Consider the following 23,914-nt stretch of genomic DNA (forward strand, 5'->3'; position numbering starts at 1 on the left):
ACATGTTTGAAACAAATCTGTGCTAAATTTTCCATTTTACATAACAAGTACCTTATAAACTGGCTACAACAGACTCTTACGAGAAACAATATTATTCCAAAACTTTCTTCGATAGTTAGCTATGCCATACTGCACTACAGCTGTTTGGGTTAAAACACTCCACAAAAATTGAATTATAGCAAAAAATGTTTTTTTGTAACGCAATTCACTAGATATTAGCTACAGAGCTGCAGGTGTTGGAGGCAGTGCAACACATCAGAGTATGGATTTTCACATGGCCTATGAATTTTCAAAATGTTTATACTATCGTTATTAACTGGGACATTCGAGGTCTCTTTATATCTAACCTCCTCCAAGCAGGTTCTCTGCAACTGGAAGAAGCAGGGTAAAAAGAAAAAAAGTTATACAAATCTCAGAGCAAGTCCTGCAGGCGTTCGGAGGCTTGGTCCTCTGTTACGGTTTTTAAATCGTGCTTCATTTTAAACATTTGTGCTGCCACTCTTTGCGTTGTTGCACATTGGGAGGGGGGCTATTATTGCTGTTAGTATTATTATTGCTGCTTCATCTTAAAAACCACTTACCGTGATTGTCGAGATCTTGCCCCGGTCCGCCGCAGCTGTGTGCTGTTTGTGCGGAGGGCATTTCTATCGCATTGTCAGTTCCGGCAGACAGAGCCGGGTTAGGATCCCCTACTTCCAGTGGTGCGCGGTCTAGCTTCTCCGCCACCACCATATTTAAATCACATATGGAAAGGACGCGTGCCAAAGGCAAGCCGTCTGCGCCCGTGTACCTACCCCCTGGCCGTTTGGGCCCCGGTGTCCTGCAATACCCTAGTTCAGAGTTGTACAATCTTAACAAACATGAGCTTAACCAAGGCTGCACCAGGTGTAGGTTGGATAAGGATCCTAGGCCCTATCAATTCACCTGTCCTTGTGGTTTCTCTTTCTCTGGCCTCTATCAGACCAAGTTCAGTTTGATAGCTGTCCCAAAACCTAATCCTACACTGACCCTTAGACAAACAGAGAGTCACTGTGGTCTGATCAATGTGAGGTCTCTTGCGAAACACAGAGTGGAAATTGCAGACACCATCTTGCAATATAATTTGGATATGCCGTTTCTCACTGAAACTTGGACAGATCCATCTGACCCTGACATTTTGGTTGCTATGCCTCAGGGCTTTGTTGTATCAAGACTCGACAGACCCTTAAAAGGAGGGGGGCGGTCTTGCTGTCATTAATCGCAAACACTTTAACCCGTTGGCTGCTGCCGTCGGCCATTGGCCGACGGCAGCACTACCTCGCTGGTGCTGCTGTTGGCAAATGACCGACGCGACCGCGCCCGTTTTTTTAAAACGGCCGCCCTGCCGCAAAAAAGCAGAAGCAGCCAACGGGTTAAAGCCACTTTTTCCTCAGTGGTTAATCCTTTTTGCGAAGGATTGAATTTCGCGATAGAACTAAACTCTAAAAATACCTTTAAAGGAACCTTACTGTACCGCCCTCCGGGATCAAGGACTAACTTTGGGACGAATCTGGACACATTGCTGGAACCCCATTTTACGACAAAGGGGTTTACTATCTTGGGGGACTTTAGTGTACACCTTGACCTGACTTTAGATAAAGATACAGTGATGCTCACTGAATTCATGGATACGATGGGGCTCACTCAGTTGGTTCATAAACCCACACATCAGGCAGGGCACACCCTGGATGGTATTTTTACCTCAATCACTGGAGTGATAGTAAAAAATATTCTCCCTATGGTCTGGTCAGATCTTTCTTTGATTTTATTTGACTACCCTGCCCAAATGATAACGGAAGCCTGTTTTAATAAAGATCAGGGAAAAACTTTCAAAGCATGGAATAAAATAGATACTAATCTACTTGAACTCCAACTTAATCATAATCCTCAAAGGAGAAATGACACTCATTGTGTGTGCCCTGCAATTTGATATGTGAATGATTCATGCTTCAAACATGTACTTCTAACAATAGTTTTGCAGAATAAGGATAGATTAATGTAACTATGATGCTGCTATGTGGTGAATGTAAAGCAGCATTTACTGGAGAGAGGAAGGTGTTATTATAGTCCTGCCCGTAGAGAAAAGCAAGCATTTGCAGTGCAATAGGTCTCACATTTGCGAGAGTATATGCTATTGGCATTTGTAGATGTCAATGACTTTTATTTATCTGTTTTGATAATTAACACATAGATGAAAGGCATTGCCATTTGCAATGCCAAAACCTCAAGCTCTTGTAAATGTGAGAACTATTTCATTTTAAATAAGCTTCTGCCATTGTCCCGGGCTGCTTGGAAAGTAAAAGTGCCCATGGCGCGCTGAATGTATTTGATTTGTTATGCATGAACTATTGATCTTATGTTTATTTTACTACCCATGTTTGACTCAAGTTCTGATTGTTACCTTCCCTACAACTGTAAAGCGCTCTGATATCCTTCGGGATCTAGTCCGCGCTATATAAAACTTTATAAATAAATAAAATAAAATAAATCAGACATGCTCAAAAGATGAGCCAACAGGTAGATCAAGCAGTTGAGAATTAGAACGACCGGCTGAATAATGCCTTTGCGGCGACAGTGTCAAATGGAAAAAGCACCAGGTATCGTAGCCAACCCTCGCCCTCTGGTTCACGGAAGCTCTACGTTTAGAGAAACAAAGATGTCGTAGACTGGAAAGGCGCTGGAGAGAGAGAGAACTACGAAGACAAGGAAGAATAGTTATAAATATGCATTAGCTAATTACAAAAATCTGCTAACTATGGAGAAGAAGACTTACTTCACTAAAAAAATAGTCATCTAAAAATTCAGCAAAAAAAACTGTTCCAGGTTGTGAAGAAGCTTACAACTCCTCTCAACAGCCCACTTTCCGAGAGTAGCCAAACGCTATGTGACAGTATAGCTAGCGCTTTTATGAATAAAGTCAACGATATAAACAGCATCTTCACTAATATCTCCAATAAGGTAGCTGAGCTGCATCCCTCTGTAGGGTCTCACAGAAAGAACGAGCTGTGCACTTTTGCACAGGTTTCCAATGAGCTAGTGGAAAAACTCATTCAGGATATCAAATCTGGATCATCACTGGATCCATGTCCCCCGGCAGTTCTGAAAAGCATTGCAGGGGAGGTAAGCCCAATTTTACCTAACATTTTCAACAATATGTTTTTATCGGGAATTTTTCCCACCATCTGGAAGGACGCAATCATTCTTCCTCTGCTAAAAAAAAGCTAATTTAGACCCGTCCACAACTAGCAATTATCGAACGATTGCAAGGCTTCCTTTTCCCGCCAAGATGGTTGAGAAAATGATGAATAGCCAACTCACGCAATTCATCCAGGAGAATGAATTACTCGACCCTTCCCAGTTCGGTTTCCGTTCGGGATATAGTACGGAGACAGCTCTCATCAAGGCCACTGAGGAGATCAGGGCAGTGATGGATAAGGGTGGTGCCGCTGTCATGATTCTCCTCGATTTATCAGCGGCCTTTGATACCGTGCATCATGACATCTTACTTGCACGCCTTGAACATCGGGGATTAGGGACCTTGCCCTCTCATTACTGTCATCCTTTTTGAAGAATAGAAGGCAGAGTTTTTCCCTTGATCACTATCAAGCAACCCCCTATGTACTTACTTGCGGGGTCCCCCAGGGCTCGTCGTTGAGCCCTACATTGTTCAGCGTCTATGTCTCTGAACTCGCACCTTTAATACAGCAGTTTGGCTTCAAACTGACATCTTATGCCGACGATACTCAGATCGTCGTTGCGGTTTATAAAAACACTTTATCCCCAGCAGTACAGTTTCTGGATGGGAAGACAATGTTTAAAACTCAATTCGGATAAAACCGAAGTGGTTACCTTCGGCAATCTACAGCCAAAATGGGATGGGCTATGGTGGCCGGCTGAACTGGGACAAACTCCTGAACCAGTGGTGAAGGCTAAAAATCTTGGAGTTCTGATAGATAAAGGTCTCACTTATGCACATCAAATTAACGTCATAGTTTCAGCTTCTTTCTACCTGCTGAAGAAACTTAAAAAGGTCCTACCATTTCTTCCTCAGGATCTTAGGAAAACAGTGGTGACTACTTTGGTGTTGCCCAAGCTGGACTACTGTAACGGTTTATATCTTGGGTTACAGAAACATCATCTAAAGAAGCTCCAGATGGTACAGAATGCTGCAGCCAGGCTACTACTGAAAATCCCTATGTATCAATCAATTAAAGAAGAGATACGGAATCTCCACTGGCTGCCTGTGGTGCAACGTTCCAAATTTAAGGCACTCTGCCTTGCCCATAAATCGTTGAATGGGGCAGGACAGGTACCTTTGAAACATCTTTTCTCATGGTACCACCCAGGCAGGCAGTTAAGATCAACAAATGCCAGATTAATGCTGGTACCTAAGATTCGTACTGCTATCTGGGGAGGCGGGAGCACGGCCTATTGTGTAGCAAAACTCTGTAATGCTCTCCCTGCATCTTTGAGAGGGTTGAACTCCCTATCCTCCTTTATAAAACAATTAAAAACCTCGCTATTTTCAAACTAATTGCACTGTTTCTCCGTTGTCTTCAGGTACTACTCTGGTCCAGCGCCAAGACACCTCCGGGTATTCGCGTGCTCTATAAGTTTCACTAACATTAACATTAACACTATTACAGACCATAGAGCTAAATAAATCTTCCAGCCTCAGGCAGCAGGGCTACAGCTCAATTTACCGAGACCTTCGAGCATTACAAAACACAGGTTACAGCATTCCTACGTTCTTAGGCACAATCATTGATATCATAAAATACTTTAATACAAGGAATGCAGGGGGAGGAGCTACGCTAGCAACCAAGATGGCCGCTTAGGCTCCCGGCTCCGCCAACCTCCGTCCCCCGCCGGATAGTCCGGCTACAAATCCTGAATTTACACCCTGCCTCCGGGTGTGTGAACTGCCGTGCTGTACCTTGGTGCGATCCCGGGACTTTTACCAGCTAGGTGGACGGAGTTACGTCGAGTTTTAGTTTGGGGCCTACACCAGCTTGAGAGCCGGGGACTCATGTACTGGCCCAGTCGGGTTCCAGTTGAATAACATCGGCCGTGGGTGATCGACAGGGTCCGGTCCTTGGATGTGGAAAACTTTCCAAGCCTGATTTTGACGGCGGTTTGTTGCTCTGGCCTACAATGGATGGAGGGTTGACGAGGCAAGACTGTGGCCGTGAGCGTAGGTCCCTGGCCCGGAGACCCGGTTTGATGCCGCCGGTGTTTGCCGGGTCGGAGTCTTCGCTTGCGGTACCAAAGCCTGGACTGTGGCCTGGGTAAGCCCTCGATCTCCCTCCGTGACAGTCTGTCCCAAATTTGCCGTTTCCCCCGGGGACCGGGCCCCCGGGGGACGCGAACATGGTTGTCTCGGAACAAAATTTGGTGGGACGGACCGAGTCTGAACCGTCGATACGGACTGTACTGGGAGCTATCGGGGCACTATATTCCCATGTGGAGTCCACTGTCCAGAAAATGATTGCGGTCACGCACGGACATGGGCATGTGGGACCGGACCCTGATCCGTTTCAATATCCTGATCGGCCTATACCACCCATGGAGGTCCTTGTAACGGCAGTGGGCCCTGTACCACGAGGGGTGTCGTCTTGTTAATGTTTGTAGTTTTTATGTTTGAAATCCTTCAAGATCCTGATATAGGTGCTCTTTTTGAGGCGCAAATTTGTGTTTTGGGGTAGATGGGTTCTGATGGAGGTATTATTTGCACGAGTTAGCCAATTGTTGCATAATTCATTATTGTATTCGGAATGCGGCTGTAGTCGCGTACCTTTTTATTGCTGCACCCTTCCCCCTCCCTTCTACTCTGGACTGCTACTCAAAGTTTATCCTGTTTCCTGGGGAGGTGGGGTTGGTGGTAGGCATTCGTTTGATTATCCTGAATGTGGTACGGCCGCCTACCTGACGTAGCTTGTGAATTGGCTTTCTTGATAATTCTCTGTCCATTATACCCTGTATGTATATTGCTTATCCTTTCATTCCGCGATGTAAGTCACCTGCTATAGTTTTCTTTTTCTTGTTTCTTCAATAAAAAGATTTATAAAAAAAATACAAGGAATGCAAACCCTATACAAAGTTCATAAAATGAGTAGTGACCCCTGATACCAGGAAACCACGGTGAGCAATGAGCATTCAGATCTCAGTGTGAACTGTCACTCAAAATATGTGTTAAAGTGTTTTTAAATACAACCACTTAAGCCCACAAACATCAACTAGTCAGTTTCTTAAAATACACACATTCGGATATAAAAATGCACTAAACAGAAGCACATCAATATTCACAATCAAAACACTATCTGTGGCCCGAAATATCAGCTTTTTATTTTTAACAAATGCATGTCTGATCCCCCAAAATAAGCTTGTCATGTCTATGAAGCCTCACAGACATATATACTGCTGCTACACAAGGACAGATTCAGGCTTGCATACCCATTTCACATCTTCACATACTAGTGATGTTCATCATGCAGCAAAGACATCCACTACTATTACACCAGAGAGAGATAGGACTATGGCAAGATGGGACCTTTAGGTCTGGACGCCTAAAATAACAGAGTACCACAGAAATGTCAGGATGTGCCTAATACTTCAAAGTTGGTCACCATTACCCCAAGAGCATCATTACACCAATCCCCTATTGTGTGCCCAAAAAGGTTCAAAGATAGCACCATTATTCCTGGGACAGAGGCACATGTGCCCAGAATGCTCCCATTTCAAACTGTGTACTATTAAGACCAGGACTACCAATATCCCAGGGATAACCCAAAAAATATCAAGGGTCCACAATTTGCTAAGGAAGGCACCATTATTTTAGGGAGAGGCACAATCATACCTGAAATGCCCAACATGCTAAGGGAGGTCCCCAAACGCCCAGGACTATGTTCATGGTACACAGTAATAACTATGTCCAATATACCCCTGTGTGTCATGGAAACATTATACCGGGGCACTATTATTATGATAACACGTTGAGGATGGTTACAATTATAAATGAGCCACTCTTATGCAAGACCTCCCCACAATTTTGTCCACAATGTCTTCAATATGTGAAAGATGGCCATCATCATTGCTTCCTTGCCAGTCTTCCTTGCCTCAGTAGTTACATCAGTATGCAAGCAGTGTGACCAGGAAGAAATGGATTTGGAGTAATAAAGAAAACTGGTGTTAGAAATGGGAGTCTATAGTTATCAGTGGTTTACACCCTGTTCAAGTAGGGACCCATCCTTCTAGACAGGATAAGTAAAGGGCACAACTAAGTTTGCCTGTGCTCACCCTCTGGTAGCTTGGCACAGAGCAGTCAGGCTAAACTACAGAGGCAATATGTGAAGCATTTGTACATAACCCACTAGAAAACAGTGAAAACGCCACAAATGGACAACACCAATTTAGAAAAAGAAGATATTTATCTAAATCAAACGAGACCAAAACGATAAAAATCCAACATACAGACATCAAAATAACACTTGCAAAAGGTTTCTTGCAAAACTATAGCTCTCAGAAGACAATAGCTCAAACTGGGGATATCTCAACATCGTAACAGGTACAAATCGAAAGTATGGCGCTAACTGCGAGGTGTGCGGGCAGGACAGTCACACTCGCCCCCAGAGAAACCGTACCTTTTGTGATGATCCAAAAAACAGTGTCGGGAAGGTGATGCAGATCCTCTGCCGGGCGGTGTTAGTTCCTTATTGCCCCAGGGCAGGTGAGGCGCTGATTCCTTACTGCTATGCAGGGGAGAGGAGGCGCGGTTCCTTACTTTTGCAGGGGAGGCGTCAGTTCATTACTGTGCAGGGGAGGTGATGCAGTGTTGGCACGTCGCTTCCTTACAACTGAGCAGTGTCGGACAGTCTCCCACGTCGGTTATTGACTCCATGTTAGTGTGCGGAAGGCACTGGCGTTGATCAGTGCCAGGCAGTGTTTTGTGCACTCCAAGAGCAGTGCTCTTTGCCCAGGCAGCAGCCTCAGTGATGGTGTCGGCGGCAATGTTGAGACAGAGTCTGCCAGTGTCGGGGCTGCGGTATCTTCGCTGTTGGTGCTGCGCTCACTTAGCAAGCAGTGACCACAGCGCCGGTGCAGGCAGAGGCATGGGAAAACCTTTTGTGTAGGTTTGCAGCCCCAGCAAACACCTTCAGTGGCCTAGAACTAGGATAGGCACCACAAAGCAGGTCAGAACTCCCAGCAGCCGCAAATTAAGACTTTGCATCCCTGAGACCTCCTAACAGGAGGCAAGCTCTACTTCAAGCCCTTGGAGATCTTCTCAAGCAGGATTCACAGCAAAGGTCAGTCTTTGTCCTCTTTCAGGTAGAAGCACCGAACTGCAGGCCAACCCAGCAAAGCAACACACAGCAAAGGGTCAGTACTCCTCCTCACAGCTCTTCAGGACTTCTCCTTGGCAGAGGGTCCTCTTGATCCAGAAGTAATCGGAGGTGCTAGGGTTTTAGGTCCAATAGTTATACATCATTTTCTCTTTGTAGTCTATGTTTCCAGAGTCTCTGAGCTCAGTGAAAAACAGTTCTGCCCTCCCTGGTCCAGCTTCATTGCCGGAGTTGGAGACAGCATTGTGCAGAGCAGACACAGCCTATTCAGATGTTAGTGAAAATGTCAGGACACACTTCTACACCAATTTTGACGGTCTAGAGTCCCCCAGCTTCTGTCACTCTAAAACAAGACTGTGGGTACACAAACAGGCAGAGGCGCAAAGGATGGTTAAACAAGAAAAAGCCCACTTTCAAAAAGACATTTTCAAACACACAATTTAAAAATCACCTGTACTAAAAGGTGCATTATGAAATTTTGAGTTTAGATAGCCCAAACTCAATCTCTAGCTGTTCCCAATTGAAAATTACACTTGTAAAATGTTACAAGGCAGCTCCAATGATAGCCCAATGGAGAGCTATTCCTTGCAATAATGACAAGCATTTGCAATGCAATAGGTCTCGCAGCATTAAAGTTTGAGTTATTGGCATTGTATATGACAATGTGTTGCATTAAATTTTTAGCAAAGTCTGTATTGGTGTATAAAGATGATTTGCAAGATGATAGCGATGGAGTGGGGGATGGATGGATGGAGTGGAGGGGATGGATGGGGTGGAGGGGATGGCTGGATGGAGTGGGGGATGGATGGATGATGGAGTGGGGGATGGATGGAGTGGACGCGATGGATGGATGGAGTGGGGGATGGAGGGATGGATGGATGGATGGAGTGGGGGATGGATAGACGGATGGGTGGAGTGGAGGGGATGGATGGATGGAGTGGGGGATGGATGGATGAGTGGAGGGGATGGATGGAGTGGAGGGGATGGATGGATGGAGTGGGGAATGGATGGAGTGGGGGATGGATGGATGGAGTGGAGGGGATGGATGGATGGAGTGGAGGGGATGGATGGAGTGGGGGGATGGAATTCATGTGGTTTTATTTATGTTTTAGTTTTAAAACATAAAAGGCATTGTCATTTACAATGCCAATGGCTTAAACTTGCGTAAACGCGAGACCTAGCGCATTGCAAATGCTTGTTTAATATAAGTGATTTAAAAGTCTGTGGAGGGCGTTGCCTCGGTTTCATGCATGACTCACTTAAACTCCTGTGGAAGGGATGCCTGTCAAGAGTCTGGGGAGGAGCTAGAGCTGAAATTATTGTTAAATGGAAAGAAACCTGTAAAAGGACGGAAATCCTGATATTGATAATTTTAAGAAAAAGAATGAAGTGAAAATGGCATGAATAAAGATTTTTAACGTTCACTTTTGGAGCGCTAATAAGAGATGCTTCTTTCTGGTTGTGCATGGGACTTTTCATCCAACAGTTGCTCGACAGAGTGGACTTTATACTTTGAGAGGCCCCAGCCGCCCTGCACGCACCCCAGCACCAATTGTGTTTTAAATGTGTGTTTTTCCCTGCCCATGATTGCCTTCATTTAGTGTGTTGAATTGTGGGATTTGCAGTCCAACCTCTGTAGTTTGTCCCTCTCATTCCTTGGTGACAAATCGGTTTTCTCTCCAAATTTCTCCTTTGCTTTGTGCTTAGGCCTGTGTGCTCAAACAGTGCACCCCCAGCCTCCATTTTGTGTTCACAAGCCAGTGAGGCCAGCCCCCCTGCCTCCCCCCTCCCCCCCAGCAACAGGGATTTTCTACATCAGAGGGTGCTTCTGTGAGCTGTTTAAACTGTATTTACTGGGGCCTGTGCACTTTGTTTTTTGGCCAGCAGGGGGAGTAAAGCTTTATTCAAACAGTATTGTTAGATTTCGAGTTAGTGAAGCCTTTACCTGCTGAAGTCCAAAGTTGTGGATTGAGCCTGTCTGTCTCCTAGGAGATTCTGAACAGGAGCAAGCAGCTGCCCAGACCCCACCCCCAGGCCAGCAGACCATTGGCTATTCAGCTACCAGGCAAGTCTGAGCCCTCCTCTCACACCTGCCCAGGCCCCTTAAGGCCTTGCTGGGTGCACCCCAAATCATTCCCCTCCATCTTGTGAGTTGCAGCCTACATGTGGCCCAGATTGCAGTGAGCAGAGTCCAGGAAGTGGTAAGGAGACAGACTAGTGCTGTCTCTTCCCAAGACAAAAAGTTGTTTAAAAAACGATTTTCACTTTCTATGTTTACTGTCTATGCCTGTGGTTGATACAGTTAAAAATTGTAGTTTTAGCCTGCCTGTAATTAGATATTTTATCACATGTGTTGTGTTTTAAATGTGTGGAGTTCCCTGCCCATGATTGCCTTCATTTAGTGTGTTGAATTGTGGGATTTGCAGTCCAACCTCTGTAGTTTGTCCCTCTCATTCCTTGGTGACAAATCTGTTTTCCCTCCAAATTTCTCCTTTGCTCGGTGCTTAGGCTTGTGTGCTCAAACAGTGCACCCCCAGCCTCCATTTTGTGTTCACAAGGCAGTGTGGCCAGCCCCCATTCCCCCCCCAGCAACAGGGATTTTGTACATCAGAGGGTGCTTCTGTGAGCTGTTTAAACTGTATTTACTGGGGCCAGTGCACTTCGTTTTTTGGGCAGCAGGGGAGTAAAGCTTTATTCAAACAGTATTGTTAGATTTCGAGTTAGTGAAGCCTTTACCTGCTGAAGTACAAAGTTGTGGATTGAGCCTGTCTGTCTCCTAGGAGATTCTGAACAGGAGCGAGCAGCTTCCAACTCCCTGGCCAGCAAACCTTTTCTGAGGTTGCTGGGACCTTATATGGTGTGCTAGTGGTTGGCACATGTGTACACTGATTGGTGGTTGTATCTGGTGTTTCTATTGGGTTAGGGTTAATGTCCTCATTGGTTGGGTATTTGAGGGTTCCGATTGGTTTCTCGGTCTGTGAATCAATCATTGCAGGGTTGGGACTAGGGCTAGGGTTCGGATTTCTATTGGAAGTAGGGACTAGGGCTTCCTATGTTATTGGGAGTAGGGCGGGACTAGGGCTAGGGTTAGACCTTTAAATGGAAGTAGTGATTAGGGCTTCTGGTGTGATTGGTTGTTGGACCAGTTGTGGGACTAAGAGTAGAGTTAGGCTTTCTATTGGAAGTAGGGACTAGGGCTACCTGTACCATTGGCTGCTTGGACTTGGGTTGGACTAGTGGTAGGGCTAAGGCCTTTATTGGACGTAGAGATCAGGGTTTTTTGAACTGATTGGGTGCTTGGACTAGGGTTAAGATTGACTGCAAGGTCCTGGTCTCCTATTGGTTCTAGATGTTAGGGCTAGTGTTGTGATTGGATAGTGTTAGGGCTAGGGTTCCCATTGGCTGAAGGGGTCACCTGATTCTAGGGCTACAAAAAAGGCCAGGCTTAGGGCGTCTCAGCCCGGGCGTCAAGGCTAAGGGTGTAGAGGACAAGGGTAGTCGCCTGTTTGGGCCTGTTCGATACTGGTCGGAACTAGGGCCAGAAATGCTGCCCAAAAGCCTCTTCCTACTGCTAAGACTTAAAAAAAAAATCCTTCACTCTTTTATCCCTCCACTATCCTTTTTCAATCAAAATTAACAGACTAACATGTTTCACTTCTCAAATTCCATATTCAACTATAGTAATATACTGCCCAAATACCTGAGTACCATATCTACTACTCAAATTACTTCATATTTATACTATACTAATTTTCAACACTAATCCTTTATGGGTTCCGGAGTGGCGTGCTTCTCGCCAGAAAAGCGTTTCAACGCCCATCAGGGGTAGCAAGTGCTATATGAATGCAAATCTTTCTTCCCCTTTTATCCATCCGCTATCCTTCTCACCCCAAGTAACAGACTAATATCCACCACTGAAATGACCTCATATTTCACCATATTAATTCACCACTAATCCTCTATAGTCTCCCTGAATAGCATGCGTCAACAAGCGAGCGATAAATAAATACAAACCTTTGTCCTACTCTATCCTTCTGCTATCATTCCAAATAACTGATTAACCTATCCACCACTTAAAATGTACTTGCATGTTTCACTATACTAATTCAACACTAATCCTCTATGGGTCCCGGAGTAGCGTGCTACCCGCCGAAAAAGCGCTTCGACGCCTCGTCAGGGGTAGTAAGCGCTATATAAATGCAATTACAATACAATACAATTGATTTTCGGTGTAGGCTGTTGGGAGGCACATACTATAGGATAGAGAGGTCTGTTTACAAAGGCATTTATGAGGCCAGGAAGTAGTAATGCACAAGTGCTCTTTCACATTCTATTGCACTTTTGCGAAACGGCTCTGTTCCCACCTCTCTCGTGTCCGCTACAGGTCTCAGCTTTACACATGTTGATATCTCAAGAGCACAAACCTAGCTCAAGAGCAATGGAGCACTGAACAGGGAGCATGCCCCCTGGGGAACATAAAATCAGTGGCAGAGGTCAATGGTCTACTGTTGGGCTAAAGGGAATGATCTTGGAAGAGGTGTGCCTTCAGGTTTTTTTTCTTAATTGTAGGACTTTTGGGGCTGATGTCGATAGTGTTGCTGTCCCAAATCATGTCAGCATAAAGTATTCTTAATGTAAGAATGTTTGTGTGTTTTAAGAGACTACCAGGTTGATATAGGGCGGGCTGGCCTAGATTTGTATGTGTTATTGATGAAAACCATTATGATGAATTCAGTGAATGGCCCTTGACAAATATGAGCATGCACCATAGATGTTCCTAGGTGTCGCGAGCGCAGGTTTCTCTCCGTGTCCCTGGTACTCTGAGGCCAGGTGATGAATTATCACATTTCGGGCACCTATGAGCTTTAGCGCCACATCATATCATGAGATTGCTTTCAATCTACTCTTCACTCCTGGCGCAGAGGTAATCTTTTCCTTTGGGTCCCCGCCTCCATGGGACAATTATTTTGCAAATTGCACCTTTACCATTCAAGTGCTTTAAAATGAGCGATGACTCAAGGAAATCGGATATGAGAGGTAGGAGTTTACTGGAAACAAAGACAGACGGAGATTAGCAGGGATTCATTGCACAATGCTTACGGCGTAGACAGCTTTCACCTGAGGTTCTCAGAGCTAAAACGTAATAAAGTTCCGTCATAATCACTCCCTAAATCAGCATCTAATAGTACCAATCTTCCCTAGGTGCTAGATCGAAAATTAGCTTAAAAGAGCTAAATGTGTTTGTTGCCTATGCCAGAGAGAGGGTTGAGTATGCTAAATGGTCACTGTTCACGCCTGTTGTGATGTCAAAGTCACAAGTTTGAATCCAGCACCATTAAATTAGATAATGATATGCCCGTCGTTACAATACTTAGGGTATGCAGGAATGAAGGCAGAAGATGATGACGATGAAAGTCTGAGCACTGAGTTGGGTGACCATAAATGACCAGATGACCAGAATCTTCCAATAGCACCAAGCTACCCCTCAGGAGTGAACTTGCACTCTATAATGCGCCTTTCATGTTGCATTTTACATGACTGTGCCCACCATGGAATACAGAGTATGTCTGGCATAGTGTTTGGTGTTAGGGCCCATGAAAACACGTACACGCGAGGCCATACCTTTTTAAAAAAAAAATCAAAATATTTAACCATCTGGAGAAGCTTACAAAAATCTCACACTGACACTTCAATGCACACGTCATCAAACGGCAGAAATACTGATCATAAACACACGAGTCCATAGTTCTTTCTGCTGTTTCTGAATTTTTGGTGCACTATTAGAGTGTTCAAGGCGGGCGTACGTTTTCCCATGTACACAATAACAAGCATGATTTTTCTGTATGTTTATTCCTCATCCAAACCGGGCTGATACTTCCTTTAATGACGACATTTCCCTTGAAGGCATTTGACGTCAGCATCATATCAGGAAACCCCCCCAGGGGAAAAAACAGCTACCGCTTGACTACAACGCAGAAGAAAAACAAAGTTTGAGTGGCAGAAAATGCCCCCGGAATCCCGCCGTGGCCGCACCGGAAGTCAGGCAAGGTCGCCTGTGACGGGGGCGGGGCCGCGTCCGGACCGGAAGAGGAGGCAGGCGGAGTAAATGCGTCTCGCGGCCCAGGGCTCTTGTGAGCGTTGGAGCAGTGGCGTCACTAGGGTTGGTGTCACCCGGTGCGGGTTACTCATGGTGTCACCCCCTCACGACTTACCGCATGGACCGAGTCCGCTCCGAGTCCGCCAGTGGACACAGATGGCAAATAACGGGACCATACAGAATCCTTAGTAACGTTTGTAAATTTAGTTCCTATATTTACAAAGGCCAAAGTGAACCACCTGCAAGTTAAGTGACGAGTTCAAGGAAAGGCCTGGCCTGCTCCCTGCCTTGAGCAATGAATCATGCAGCCGGCCGTGTGCAACTGCAAGCACAATGCACCGCCCGGGTCAGGACTATCCTTGGAGGCTGGAAGGGCGGGGCCGGACAGGGTCTTCTATTTATTTATGCGTATTTATATAGTGCAACTTTACCCAAAGCGTCAGAGCGCTTCACAATAGGAACAGTAATGAAACATGAGGAGAAAATTACAAGTGAACAAATTACAAAAGCAAACGTTAAGTTACAAGAGGCAAAAGTGACAATTGTGAGCAAACAAAACACATGAGGTTGCAAACGGTGCATTGCAGGAGGAAAAAGTGACAAGTGTGCAGGTTACAAGTGCTTAAAAGATAAACTATGACTGAAGGCGGGTTTTGAATTTTCAAATCCCTGAATGTAAGAGCTTCACATCCACTGTCTGAATGCCAGATGCATTATCTACACGAGTAATTAAACTAATACCAGTGTATAAAAGCAATTACTAATGCGTATTTATTACTAAAGGAACACTTTTGTGAAAAATTTGAATAATGAAATAATGAGCAAAAAGCACTGTTTCTAAACTTATACCTTGCAGTTAGCATGCAATTCCTTAAAGATGGTCCATAATTCATTAAGGTATATTACAAGGATGGTAACCTGAGACCTATCTCTTCTCACTCAAGAATATCTGCAATGAAAGCAGTAACTCGCTGCGCTTCCTATGTAATATACAAATCTGTGACCTGCATGGTGCATGCTTGTAGCATACTATACAATAATAGACCATACCACACAACACCATACCATACCATAAAAAAATGGACAAATCTAATACATCTTGTGAGTCCTTGTGACTTTGCCAGTGCGTGTTAGAAAAGATTCCTGAATATCTGCACTGCAGACTTCAGGCAGCCTTGATGGCATTTTTCTGCATGTTACATCTGAGGGCACAACCTTTTAAAGCTCTACTAGAGCGCTGATTTACGTCTCCACAAACTGAGAACACCACCCTTCACACATAAACAGCAGCAGAGCCCTTAAGATGATCAGTCTAGTGTTTAGATGGAAACCCCCGCTGCATGATGGGAACACACACACACATCCTTCACAGCATGCTTGAGAGACAAGTAGAGAACAATCCAAGACAGTTCAAGAGTGAAATAGCTTTAGTAAAAAAAATCAGTAGATGTTTGAAACTATTTGTACAGACTGGTTAGCAAATTCCTGATATATAATTCACAGACTAGCTTTAAAAGTGAGCTTCCTATAAAAAACAGACCAGTCAAATCTTAATGATCTTTAACTCAGTTTCCAATTATTTGATCGATTTTTGACAGGGTTTGATTTGTTTCGGGACATTATGGTGTTATAAATTTGGTGGGCACTTCGCACTTTGCAATTAGTTTCGATGGCATGGCAGATTTAGAATAATGAACTGAAATTCTCTATACAGGTGTTTGCATATGTAAATAAAAATAAGCATCTATTAATCGATTGTACTGTCAGGGGAACCGTGCAGTTCAATATGGATTATCTCACATGACGTGATCAGTTGAGTTAATTTCATTTGTGTGCCACTGCACTGCCACATAGTTAGTAAGTTCATGCAGTATAAATAAAACATTATTTCTCTCTCTCTCACCGTGACCATCGACGGCGCTCGGCTCGCGAATCCAATCGCGATATTAAGATTGATGATGGTGGTCTCGCTCTCGTCTCTCTGCTGGGCCTGGGCTGGGCAGTGATGTCGTCGTCGCTATTAATTCTTTATTCCCAGTAGTCCCACGACGACGCACGCACCACTGCGCATGCACCGACCTCTGGCGGGCGCGTGACCGCCGTGACGCGTCTGCAGCAGGTGCGCACTGCGCACAGCGCGCGGGGGCTGTCCCAGGCCAGGGCCGTCATCATTGGTAGGTGTAGGCAGCGTGCGCAGCTCGCTAATTGATTGACACACTCAGGCAGCTGCCGGGTACGCGGCGTATGCCGCGGCCGCGCCGCACCGTTGCATCCCATCCGCATCGCACCGATGATGATGATCAGAATACATGCTGATCATACACCTAATCTGGTGCGCAGCGGCGGTGCGGTTCTTGGCGCGGTGCGCGGGTGCGCTTGACTTGCACTGCTGACTGTTGCAGTTCACTATTTATATTTAATAAAATAGCCGGCGGCCAGGCAGCTAACTTAACTTACTGCTGGATTGGTGTCACCCCCAGATGGGGTGACACCCGGTGCGGTCCGCACCCGCCCACCCCCCTAGTGACGCTGCTGCGTTGGAGAGCCCCGGGGCCGCCAGCAGGAGGTTGCGCAAGTGTTGCGTGGCTCCCTTGACCAAGAGGGAGCCCCGGGAAAGGAGCTGGCGAGAGCCGCAGCGTGAACTCTGCGGAGGGGGCACGAGGCACATGCCAGGTGCCTGCCCCTGCCGCGTGCTGAGAGCGGAGTCCCCCGAGATTGGCCCGGTAAGTTCAAAAGGGCTGGGGAGGGGCTCGGTGCGCTCCTGTGTGTATGTATGTGTGCGACGGCGGGGGGGGGCTCGGTGGACTCGTGTGTGTGTGTGTGTGTGTGTGCGCGCGCGTGTGTGTGTATGTGTGCGGGGGGTGTGTGTCTCTGTATGTATGTGCGTGCATGGGCGCTCGTGTGTGTGTGTGTGTGTCTCTGTGTATGAGCATGCGTATGTCGTGTTGGAGCTTCCCAGGAGACAGCAGCTGGCCACAGCGAGCGCGTTTGCGTGGCCCGCTCAAATCGCCTCGTTTGAGAGGAAATGCGCGCGGCCAGGTGCTGTCTCCTGGGAAGCAGACTCGCTAACAATAGGTCTCTGGCGGACACAGTGCTTCACGCTGTTAAATGCCACGAGACCTAAAAAACGAAATATCCAGTATTTCGCAATCAGGACAGGTACAACACTCCATTACATTTCCTACCTTTAACCCACACTGCTCCCTGCCCATGGGACTACACTGGCCCTACCTTAGGGGTGAATTACATGTAAGAAAAGGTAAGGTGGGTGCACTTGCCAGGTCGACATGGCAGTTAAAACAGGACAGTCGGACACTGAAATGGCAGGTCTGAGACATATTTGAAAGGCTACTGGTGTGGGTGGCACAATCAGTGCTGCAAGCCCACTAGTAGCATTTGATTTACAGGCCCTGGGCACTTTACCAGGGACTTAATATATCAAATATCCCAATCATAGGTAACCAATCATGATCACAATTTACATAGAGAGCATATACTCTTTTGCACTGATCAGCTGTGGTAAAGTGCCCAGAGACCTAAAGCCAACAAAAACAGGTCAAAGATAGGAGGCAAAAGGCAGATAGTTTGGGGGTAAACCTGCTAAAAGTGCCAACTGGTAATTAAATTGTGCCAAACTGGCAGTAGCAGTGTGGTGAAGTTTTATAGACCTTAGTGCTTCAAGCTTGCCAGTCATGCACACAATGTACAGCAATAGCAGAAACAGAGCAACCTACTTACATATACCCAGCAGAATGCCTCCCCCTTAAATGAGGAGAACAGTAGCTGTGCTGGATGTTTGAGTGAAATAATTAAAGGCAGGGCACGGTAGCCCTCCAGGTAGACCTTGAAAAAGTGTACAAAACAACAGCCACATGGTAAAGGTAGAGCCCCCATGGCATCTCTTCAGAACTGGACAGCAGAGCGGCACAAGAGTTTTCTTGCCTCACATAGACATAAAAAACGCTTACCACAAGCAACAGTGTTAAAAACCGTCCTCACACTCAATATGTACAGCAGAGGCAGCAGCACCGCAAGTTTTCATTACATTAGCAAGTCATGTACATGGTATGCAGCAGCAGAAGCCCACGTGAACATTATGTACACAGAATAGAGAGTTCATACATATTAGTGGAATGTTCCCTTGAAAGTTCCATTAGAGTTCATTAATCGAAGCGATAGTCAGTGGAACAAAGGCCTCCCCTCACATGCTTACAACCACTACAGTCACACAACAGTAATAGAACTTTCTCTCACACAGAAGGAAAACTGTGCTTCCTCACATGTACAAAATAAATACAACACGGGTGGCAGTGATGAAGCAAAGCTTCGCATATTTTGCGGCTTGCCGAAGTCAAGAACCTCGTTTATGTATAACAAGGTAATCAATGTACGTCTTACTAACATTTATATTAAGTTTGAGTAAAGTTTATGACGCTTGCCTATGTGTATTCCTAACTATTTTAATCCGTGTTTATAAAATGGCCGCCGCTTGTATTTAGTTACTGCGCATGCGTCAGCCACACTCACGTGTCCTGACGCGTCTGCAGAAGTGGAGGGAAAGTTATGCGCATGCGTAATTCATAGCTGTGCTTATCATGTGGTACTGCTCGTGCCACTGCTCTTGTACCCGTATCAATGTAGCTAACATTTAAACGCATAAGTTTATTTCTTGATGATGAGTTAAAAGTACAAACCCTGTGATGTGTTTTCATAATAACATTACTATGTATTCATTTGTTTTCGCTTACTTTTCATGTACCGCGGGAAATGGGGTTCTGTTTGTACCGAGAACCATCTTGGAGGTCCCTTCTGCGCCTGCGCGACTTGCCGAGGCACAGCAGACCTTGACTGATGGAACACAGCCAGTTGGCAGTGATGAGCAAGATGCTCCTGAGAAACGACCTGAAAACTCGGCTGAACCAATCACATGTTCTCGCAGTGCAACATTGTTAAAATTGCCATTGTATTTCTGCACCATTTCTCATGGGAACCCCAATCTAGTTAGGCGGTACCCTACTATGCAAATGTAGGCTTGAAACGCTATGTTGTGATTGGTGTGTTACCCAAATCCTACTTTAGGACCAATCCAAATTGAGGGATTCTGACACTTTGCAACATTGGGGGGTGGTACACTGTCCCCAAACTGTATATCTACCCTGGGTTCCCCTGGGGAGCCGTCCGACTTGTCTGGTTTAGCTGACCTGTCACTGACCCAACGCACTCAATAGGTGACTGAAGATACAGAGAGCTGCGGAGCACTCTGTCCGAATTTGACCATAGACTAAGGTTCTACTGAACCTTAAAGTGCTGGCGAAGCACTTTGCTGGGAGTTCGCTGACCCCATCGGGGTCTTGATCGATAGCTGCAGAGCGGGTGGAGCGCAGGCGTTGCTTCCGAACTGTGGGTTCCGGTCCTGTCCTGAGCGGTCCTGTCTTGAGGGTTTGCTGTCCTGTCCTGAGGGTCCTGTCCTGATTCCTATTCCGAGGGTATCCTGTCCTGTCCTGTCCTGGGTGTCCATTCTGCACCTGCTGTCCTTTGAGGGGTATCCTTCCTTGAGGGTTTCCTGTCCTTAACTGACCCGTGGCCAGGGTTTGGTTTCCACACCATTCTAGGTAAATATTGCTCTGAAATTCTTAAAATCTTGCACCTTCTGAATTTCTAACTTTTGCTTTAATAAAGTTCATCATTGCATATGTTATATTTTCCATGCCTTTCCGCAACTATTGAAAGTCAATTACATATTTTCATAAGTTTGTTCCTATGTCTTCTCACTTGTTAGAGATTATATTTTGCATTGCAGTTTGTAATTTTCTGATATGGTCTAGAACTTCATTACCTAGACTGTTCAAAGGCCCCTTTACTTTAAGTGAAGCGTGTTACTCATTATAGGCCCTCCTATAGTTACCCATTCATAGTCTGCCCATGCTTAGATATTACTGAATTGCATAGTATTTTTCTCTTGCATTTTATATCAGTATTTCAATGATTACCCTATCATTATTTTTATATAGCTACATAATTTACATTATCTTGGTCATTGATTGTCTCATTCTTGTATACTTGATGCATGAAGAGAACGAACTTTAGATAAACATTTTAAAACTTCCAGTTGTCCGTGGTCATTTAAACAGTATTTGAACATTATTGGTTGGGTTTGTATTTTGCTGCCTTTCTTTTCAGCTAGCTCCCTGATTCATTGTGGTCATTAGGTACCCGTGATAGTGGATGGTAAGTCGGGTACACTGAAAACAAATAGTAGGGAACACACACAAATTGGTAGAGCTCGTGAAGTCACCTGGTCAATGTGTATGGTGATTTGAAAGTATATGGGCCCTGAAGCCGGAAAACGGCGAAAACTATTGGTCGGGTGGCCTCGCGCGCTCTATCAGCAGCACTGCAGGCTTTCTTCACACATGCAGCCATACAGCAGGAGGCATGCACCCATCCAAACAACAGGACAGAACAGCAGTCATGGGTGGGATTCGCACAGGCACCCCCCCCCCCCCCAATAAGAGTATTACAACAGCAGCAATGGAAGGTTAGTGCACTCTTGAGCATCCAACAGCATAGACACACCCCAGTAAGGTAGGTTGCAGCCTTGTATCCCCCAACCATGTCATGTTGGAACAGTCTTTCTACCCCTTTTGCACACTATCTTTTCAAAGTGACTCACCTTGTTGGGCACAGGACTGGACGTGTAGGTACTCAGAAAGTCTTCCTTTAAATTGAGCGATTCAAAAAGTTACCTCCGCACCTCTCCCAACTGCCCCAAGTTCTAATCCACTTTACATTACTCCCTTCTCTAGCACTGCACAACTTCCAGGCGCTGGAACGAGCCCTTTGCTTCCGCTGCTTTGAAGAGGAACTGCCTCAATATAAGGATACACGGCAGTAGACTTGCAGCACAGCCCAACATCTGAACAGCTGACTGGCAGCCGTCCAGATGGAGACCCTGCTCGGTTTTAGCCAGGGGGTGCTTTTAGACTGATGCTGCTACACATGAGCAGTCACCTCTGGCGAATGCTTTCACTAAGAAAGCACATCTAATCTCTGCACCATTCTGGGTGGGTTTTCAACAGCATTCACTGATATTATAAATGTGATTAGCATCTTGGAGAGCAAAGTAGAAGAACAAACATGCTTGGGAGAGGGGAGGGGGGAACCGAAGGGTGATATGAGAGAGGCTGCAGGTGTACATTGAGGTCCTCTCTTGAAGCAGACTTCATCACGCTTTGCAGACCTCTCCAGTGCACAAAGGAATTCCTCTTTGAAGTATCAGCAAAACACAGGGTGGCAATACCAATCTTTAGTTAAGAAGATTAGTGACAGACATATGACAGATATGCACCATGGAATGATGCACCCTCTGAAAATGGAGGTAGAGTGTTAAGTGAACTGTGCATGTTTTCTTTAGGGACCACTAACTTTGCTGCTCAATTAGATTCAAACATTCAACAGCATATTAAATACATTATCACCCGAAGGTAAACAAATGTATGAAGAAACTAAGAAAAATCTAATTGGAGCTCAATAAGGAGTTAACTATCAATGTAGCAGGCTCTTGCTATGATACAAGTTCACAACCTTCATGATTTTAAAATGACAAGGACTATTGCCCCTGAGCGTTACCACCATTTTGGATTGGAAGACAGCAGGACATCGGAATAAGCTTTATTTGTGTCAATTAAAATTGATACAATTGGTCACAGTAAAACGAGTAAGAAAATAAAACCAAATAAAAACAATGCAACACAGGGGCCCCAAAGTAGAGCAAGTCTCCAATACAAAAAAGCACTAAAAGTGAAACGAAACATAAATACTAAATAGTTATCCTGCCATATTGACGATGGTTAGTGTTTTTGGGTCATTCGCAGCCTGGTGGCAGTGGGAATTATATTGACAAATTTCGCAAAGCATGCCAAATACATGGGAACTGTGGTAGGACGGGACAGCCTCACGTCTAAGGCTCTAACTCCCAGCAGGGTCATTTTCAGGTCTGGATTTTGATAGCAGAGCAGCCAAACAGACCTACCCCTAACAGTATACACAGAGTGGGGTTTGGATCTATCCTTTTCAACTACTGACTTCCTTCGACCAGCCTCTAAGTTGTAGGCTTGAAACTTTGTCTTTCATGTCTTAGCTAGACCACCCGAGTATTCATGTCCCCCTATTGCTACTGGCTGTTTCGATGTATCCTCCCACCGTCACTCTACTGAACTGCATGAGAGACTGCTTTATGACTAGAGTTTTCTCTGTCTGATCCTACTGGCTGACGTGCTTACCCCAATATGCTGACTTGCATGGACTAAGCACAGTAAACTCGGACACATTGCTTATATATGGTTTTTTCAATTACACGTGCCTGTTTCCAAACATCAAGGATGCGGTATCTTCTGCATTTCAATAGCGCTTACTCTGAGATGTCCATCTTTTACCAATTAATTCTACATTTCTTGTATGAGTGAATATATTCAGATTCCATCATAACTTATAATTAACAAATTGCAAGTTATTTGAAACTGCCAATTTTAACAGCACAATTAAAATATTTTCACAAGATAGTATATCTTTAGAAGTGAGATGTGGAGCCGATCACCTTGTGAATTAAAAAAATGCTAAGCCTGTTGATTAAGTGATACTTATTTAAAAATTGGAACAGTGTGAATATTTATTTGAGGTTTTAAAAATCTGTTTACATCTTTAACATACCCGCATAGTAGTAGCACTAGAATATTCCTCCTACTTACCGTAAATGCCAAAACAGGAACTGTCCTATTCTCCTGTTAGCATGTGCCCTTTCTAATAAGAACCTGGACAATGCACAGTCTAGAAAGGGTTCATATTTTAAAACTTGAACAAGCTGCAGAAGGTACTGGGAAAGTTCGTCATCACTGCAAATAGACAAGAAAGTAGATGTTGAACTGGGTGAAGTTAAATACTTGAATATCATTTTTTTAAAACCCACAATGGCCCTCAAGGGTGCATTCCCTCGGTCATTAAGTCAAGAACCACAGCCCAACATAATAACAAGAACCCAATTAAACAGTTAACACAATCACACCGTATATATTGGTACATAGTTAGATGTGGACATTAATCAAAAAAAGTATTTCCTTCATAATTTCGTTAGATAGTGCAAAATGCAATAGAAGTTCTCCTCTTATTGTCCTGCACTATGAGGCAAGAGACAAAAGTCTGAGACGTCATCTGTCGAAAGAGTGGACAAAAGTAAAAAAAAAAAATAGAAAATATTCCTACCTACGTGTAACTTTCCATGCTATGGATTCTGCCATGATTTGACAAGCAATGTATGTGCATTTTTCTTGAACAAAACGTGCTACAATGATGAATAGACTCTGGAAAACATATATGTTAAACATAGGACTACAATTACTCATACACGAAGTGAGAATAAGTGCAAAGGCAACAAGTGGGAAGAATAACCAATACGACACCAAGA

The 23,914-nt window shown here is 44.9% G+C and overlaps 1 protein-coding gene across 7 annotated transcripts in view; it reads right to left on the bottom strand.

Annotated features, from left to right (window-relative positions):
• The window catches only part of PIK3CB (phosphatidylinositol-4,5-bisphosphate 3-kinase catalytic subunit beta), a 999,444-nt gene that overhangs the window by 193,550 nt on the left and 781,980 nt on the right, over positions 1 to 23,914 (bottom strand). For all 7 annotated transcript variants that reach the window (XM_078666107.1, XM_078666113.1, XM_078666108.1 and 4 more), the window contains one exon: positions 23,202 to 23,345. In XM_078666107.1, coding sequence (XP_078522233.1) covers positions 23,202 to 23,345 — 144 coding nt within the window. The remainder of the gene's footprint in view (positions 1 to 23,201; positions 23,346 to 23,914) is intronic.

The sequence above is a fragment of the Lissotriton helveticus genome, chromosome 11, assembly GCF_964261635.1.
Source record: "Lissotriton helveticus chromosome 11, aLisHel1.1, whole genome shotgun sequence".
Classification (NCBI taxonomy): domain Eukaryota; kingdom Metazoa; phylum Chordata; class Amphibia; order Caudata; family Salamandridae; genus Lissotriton; species Lissotriton helveticus.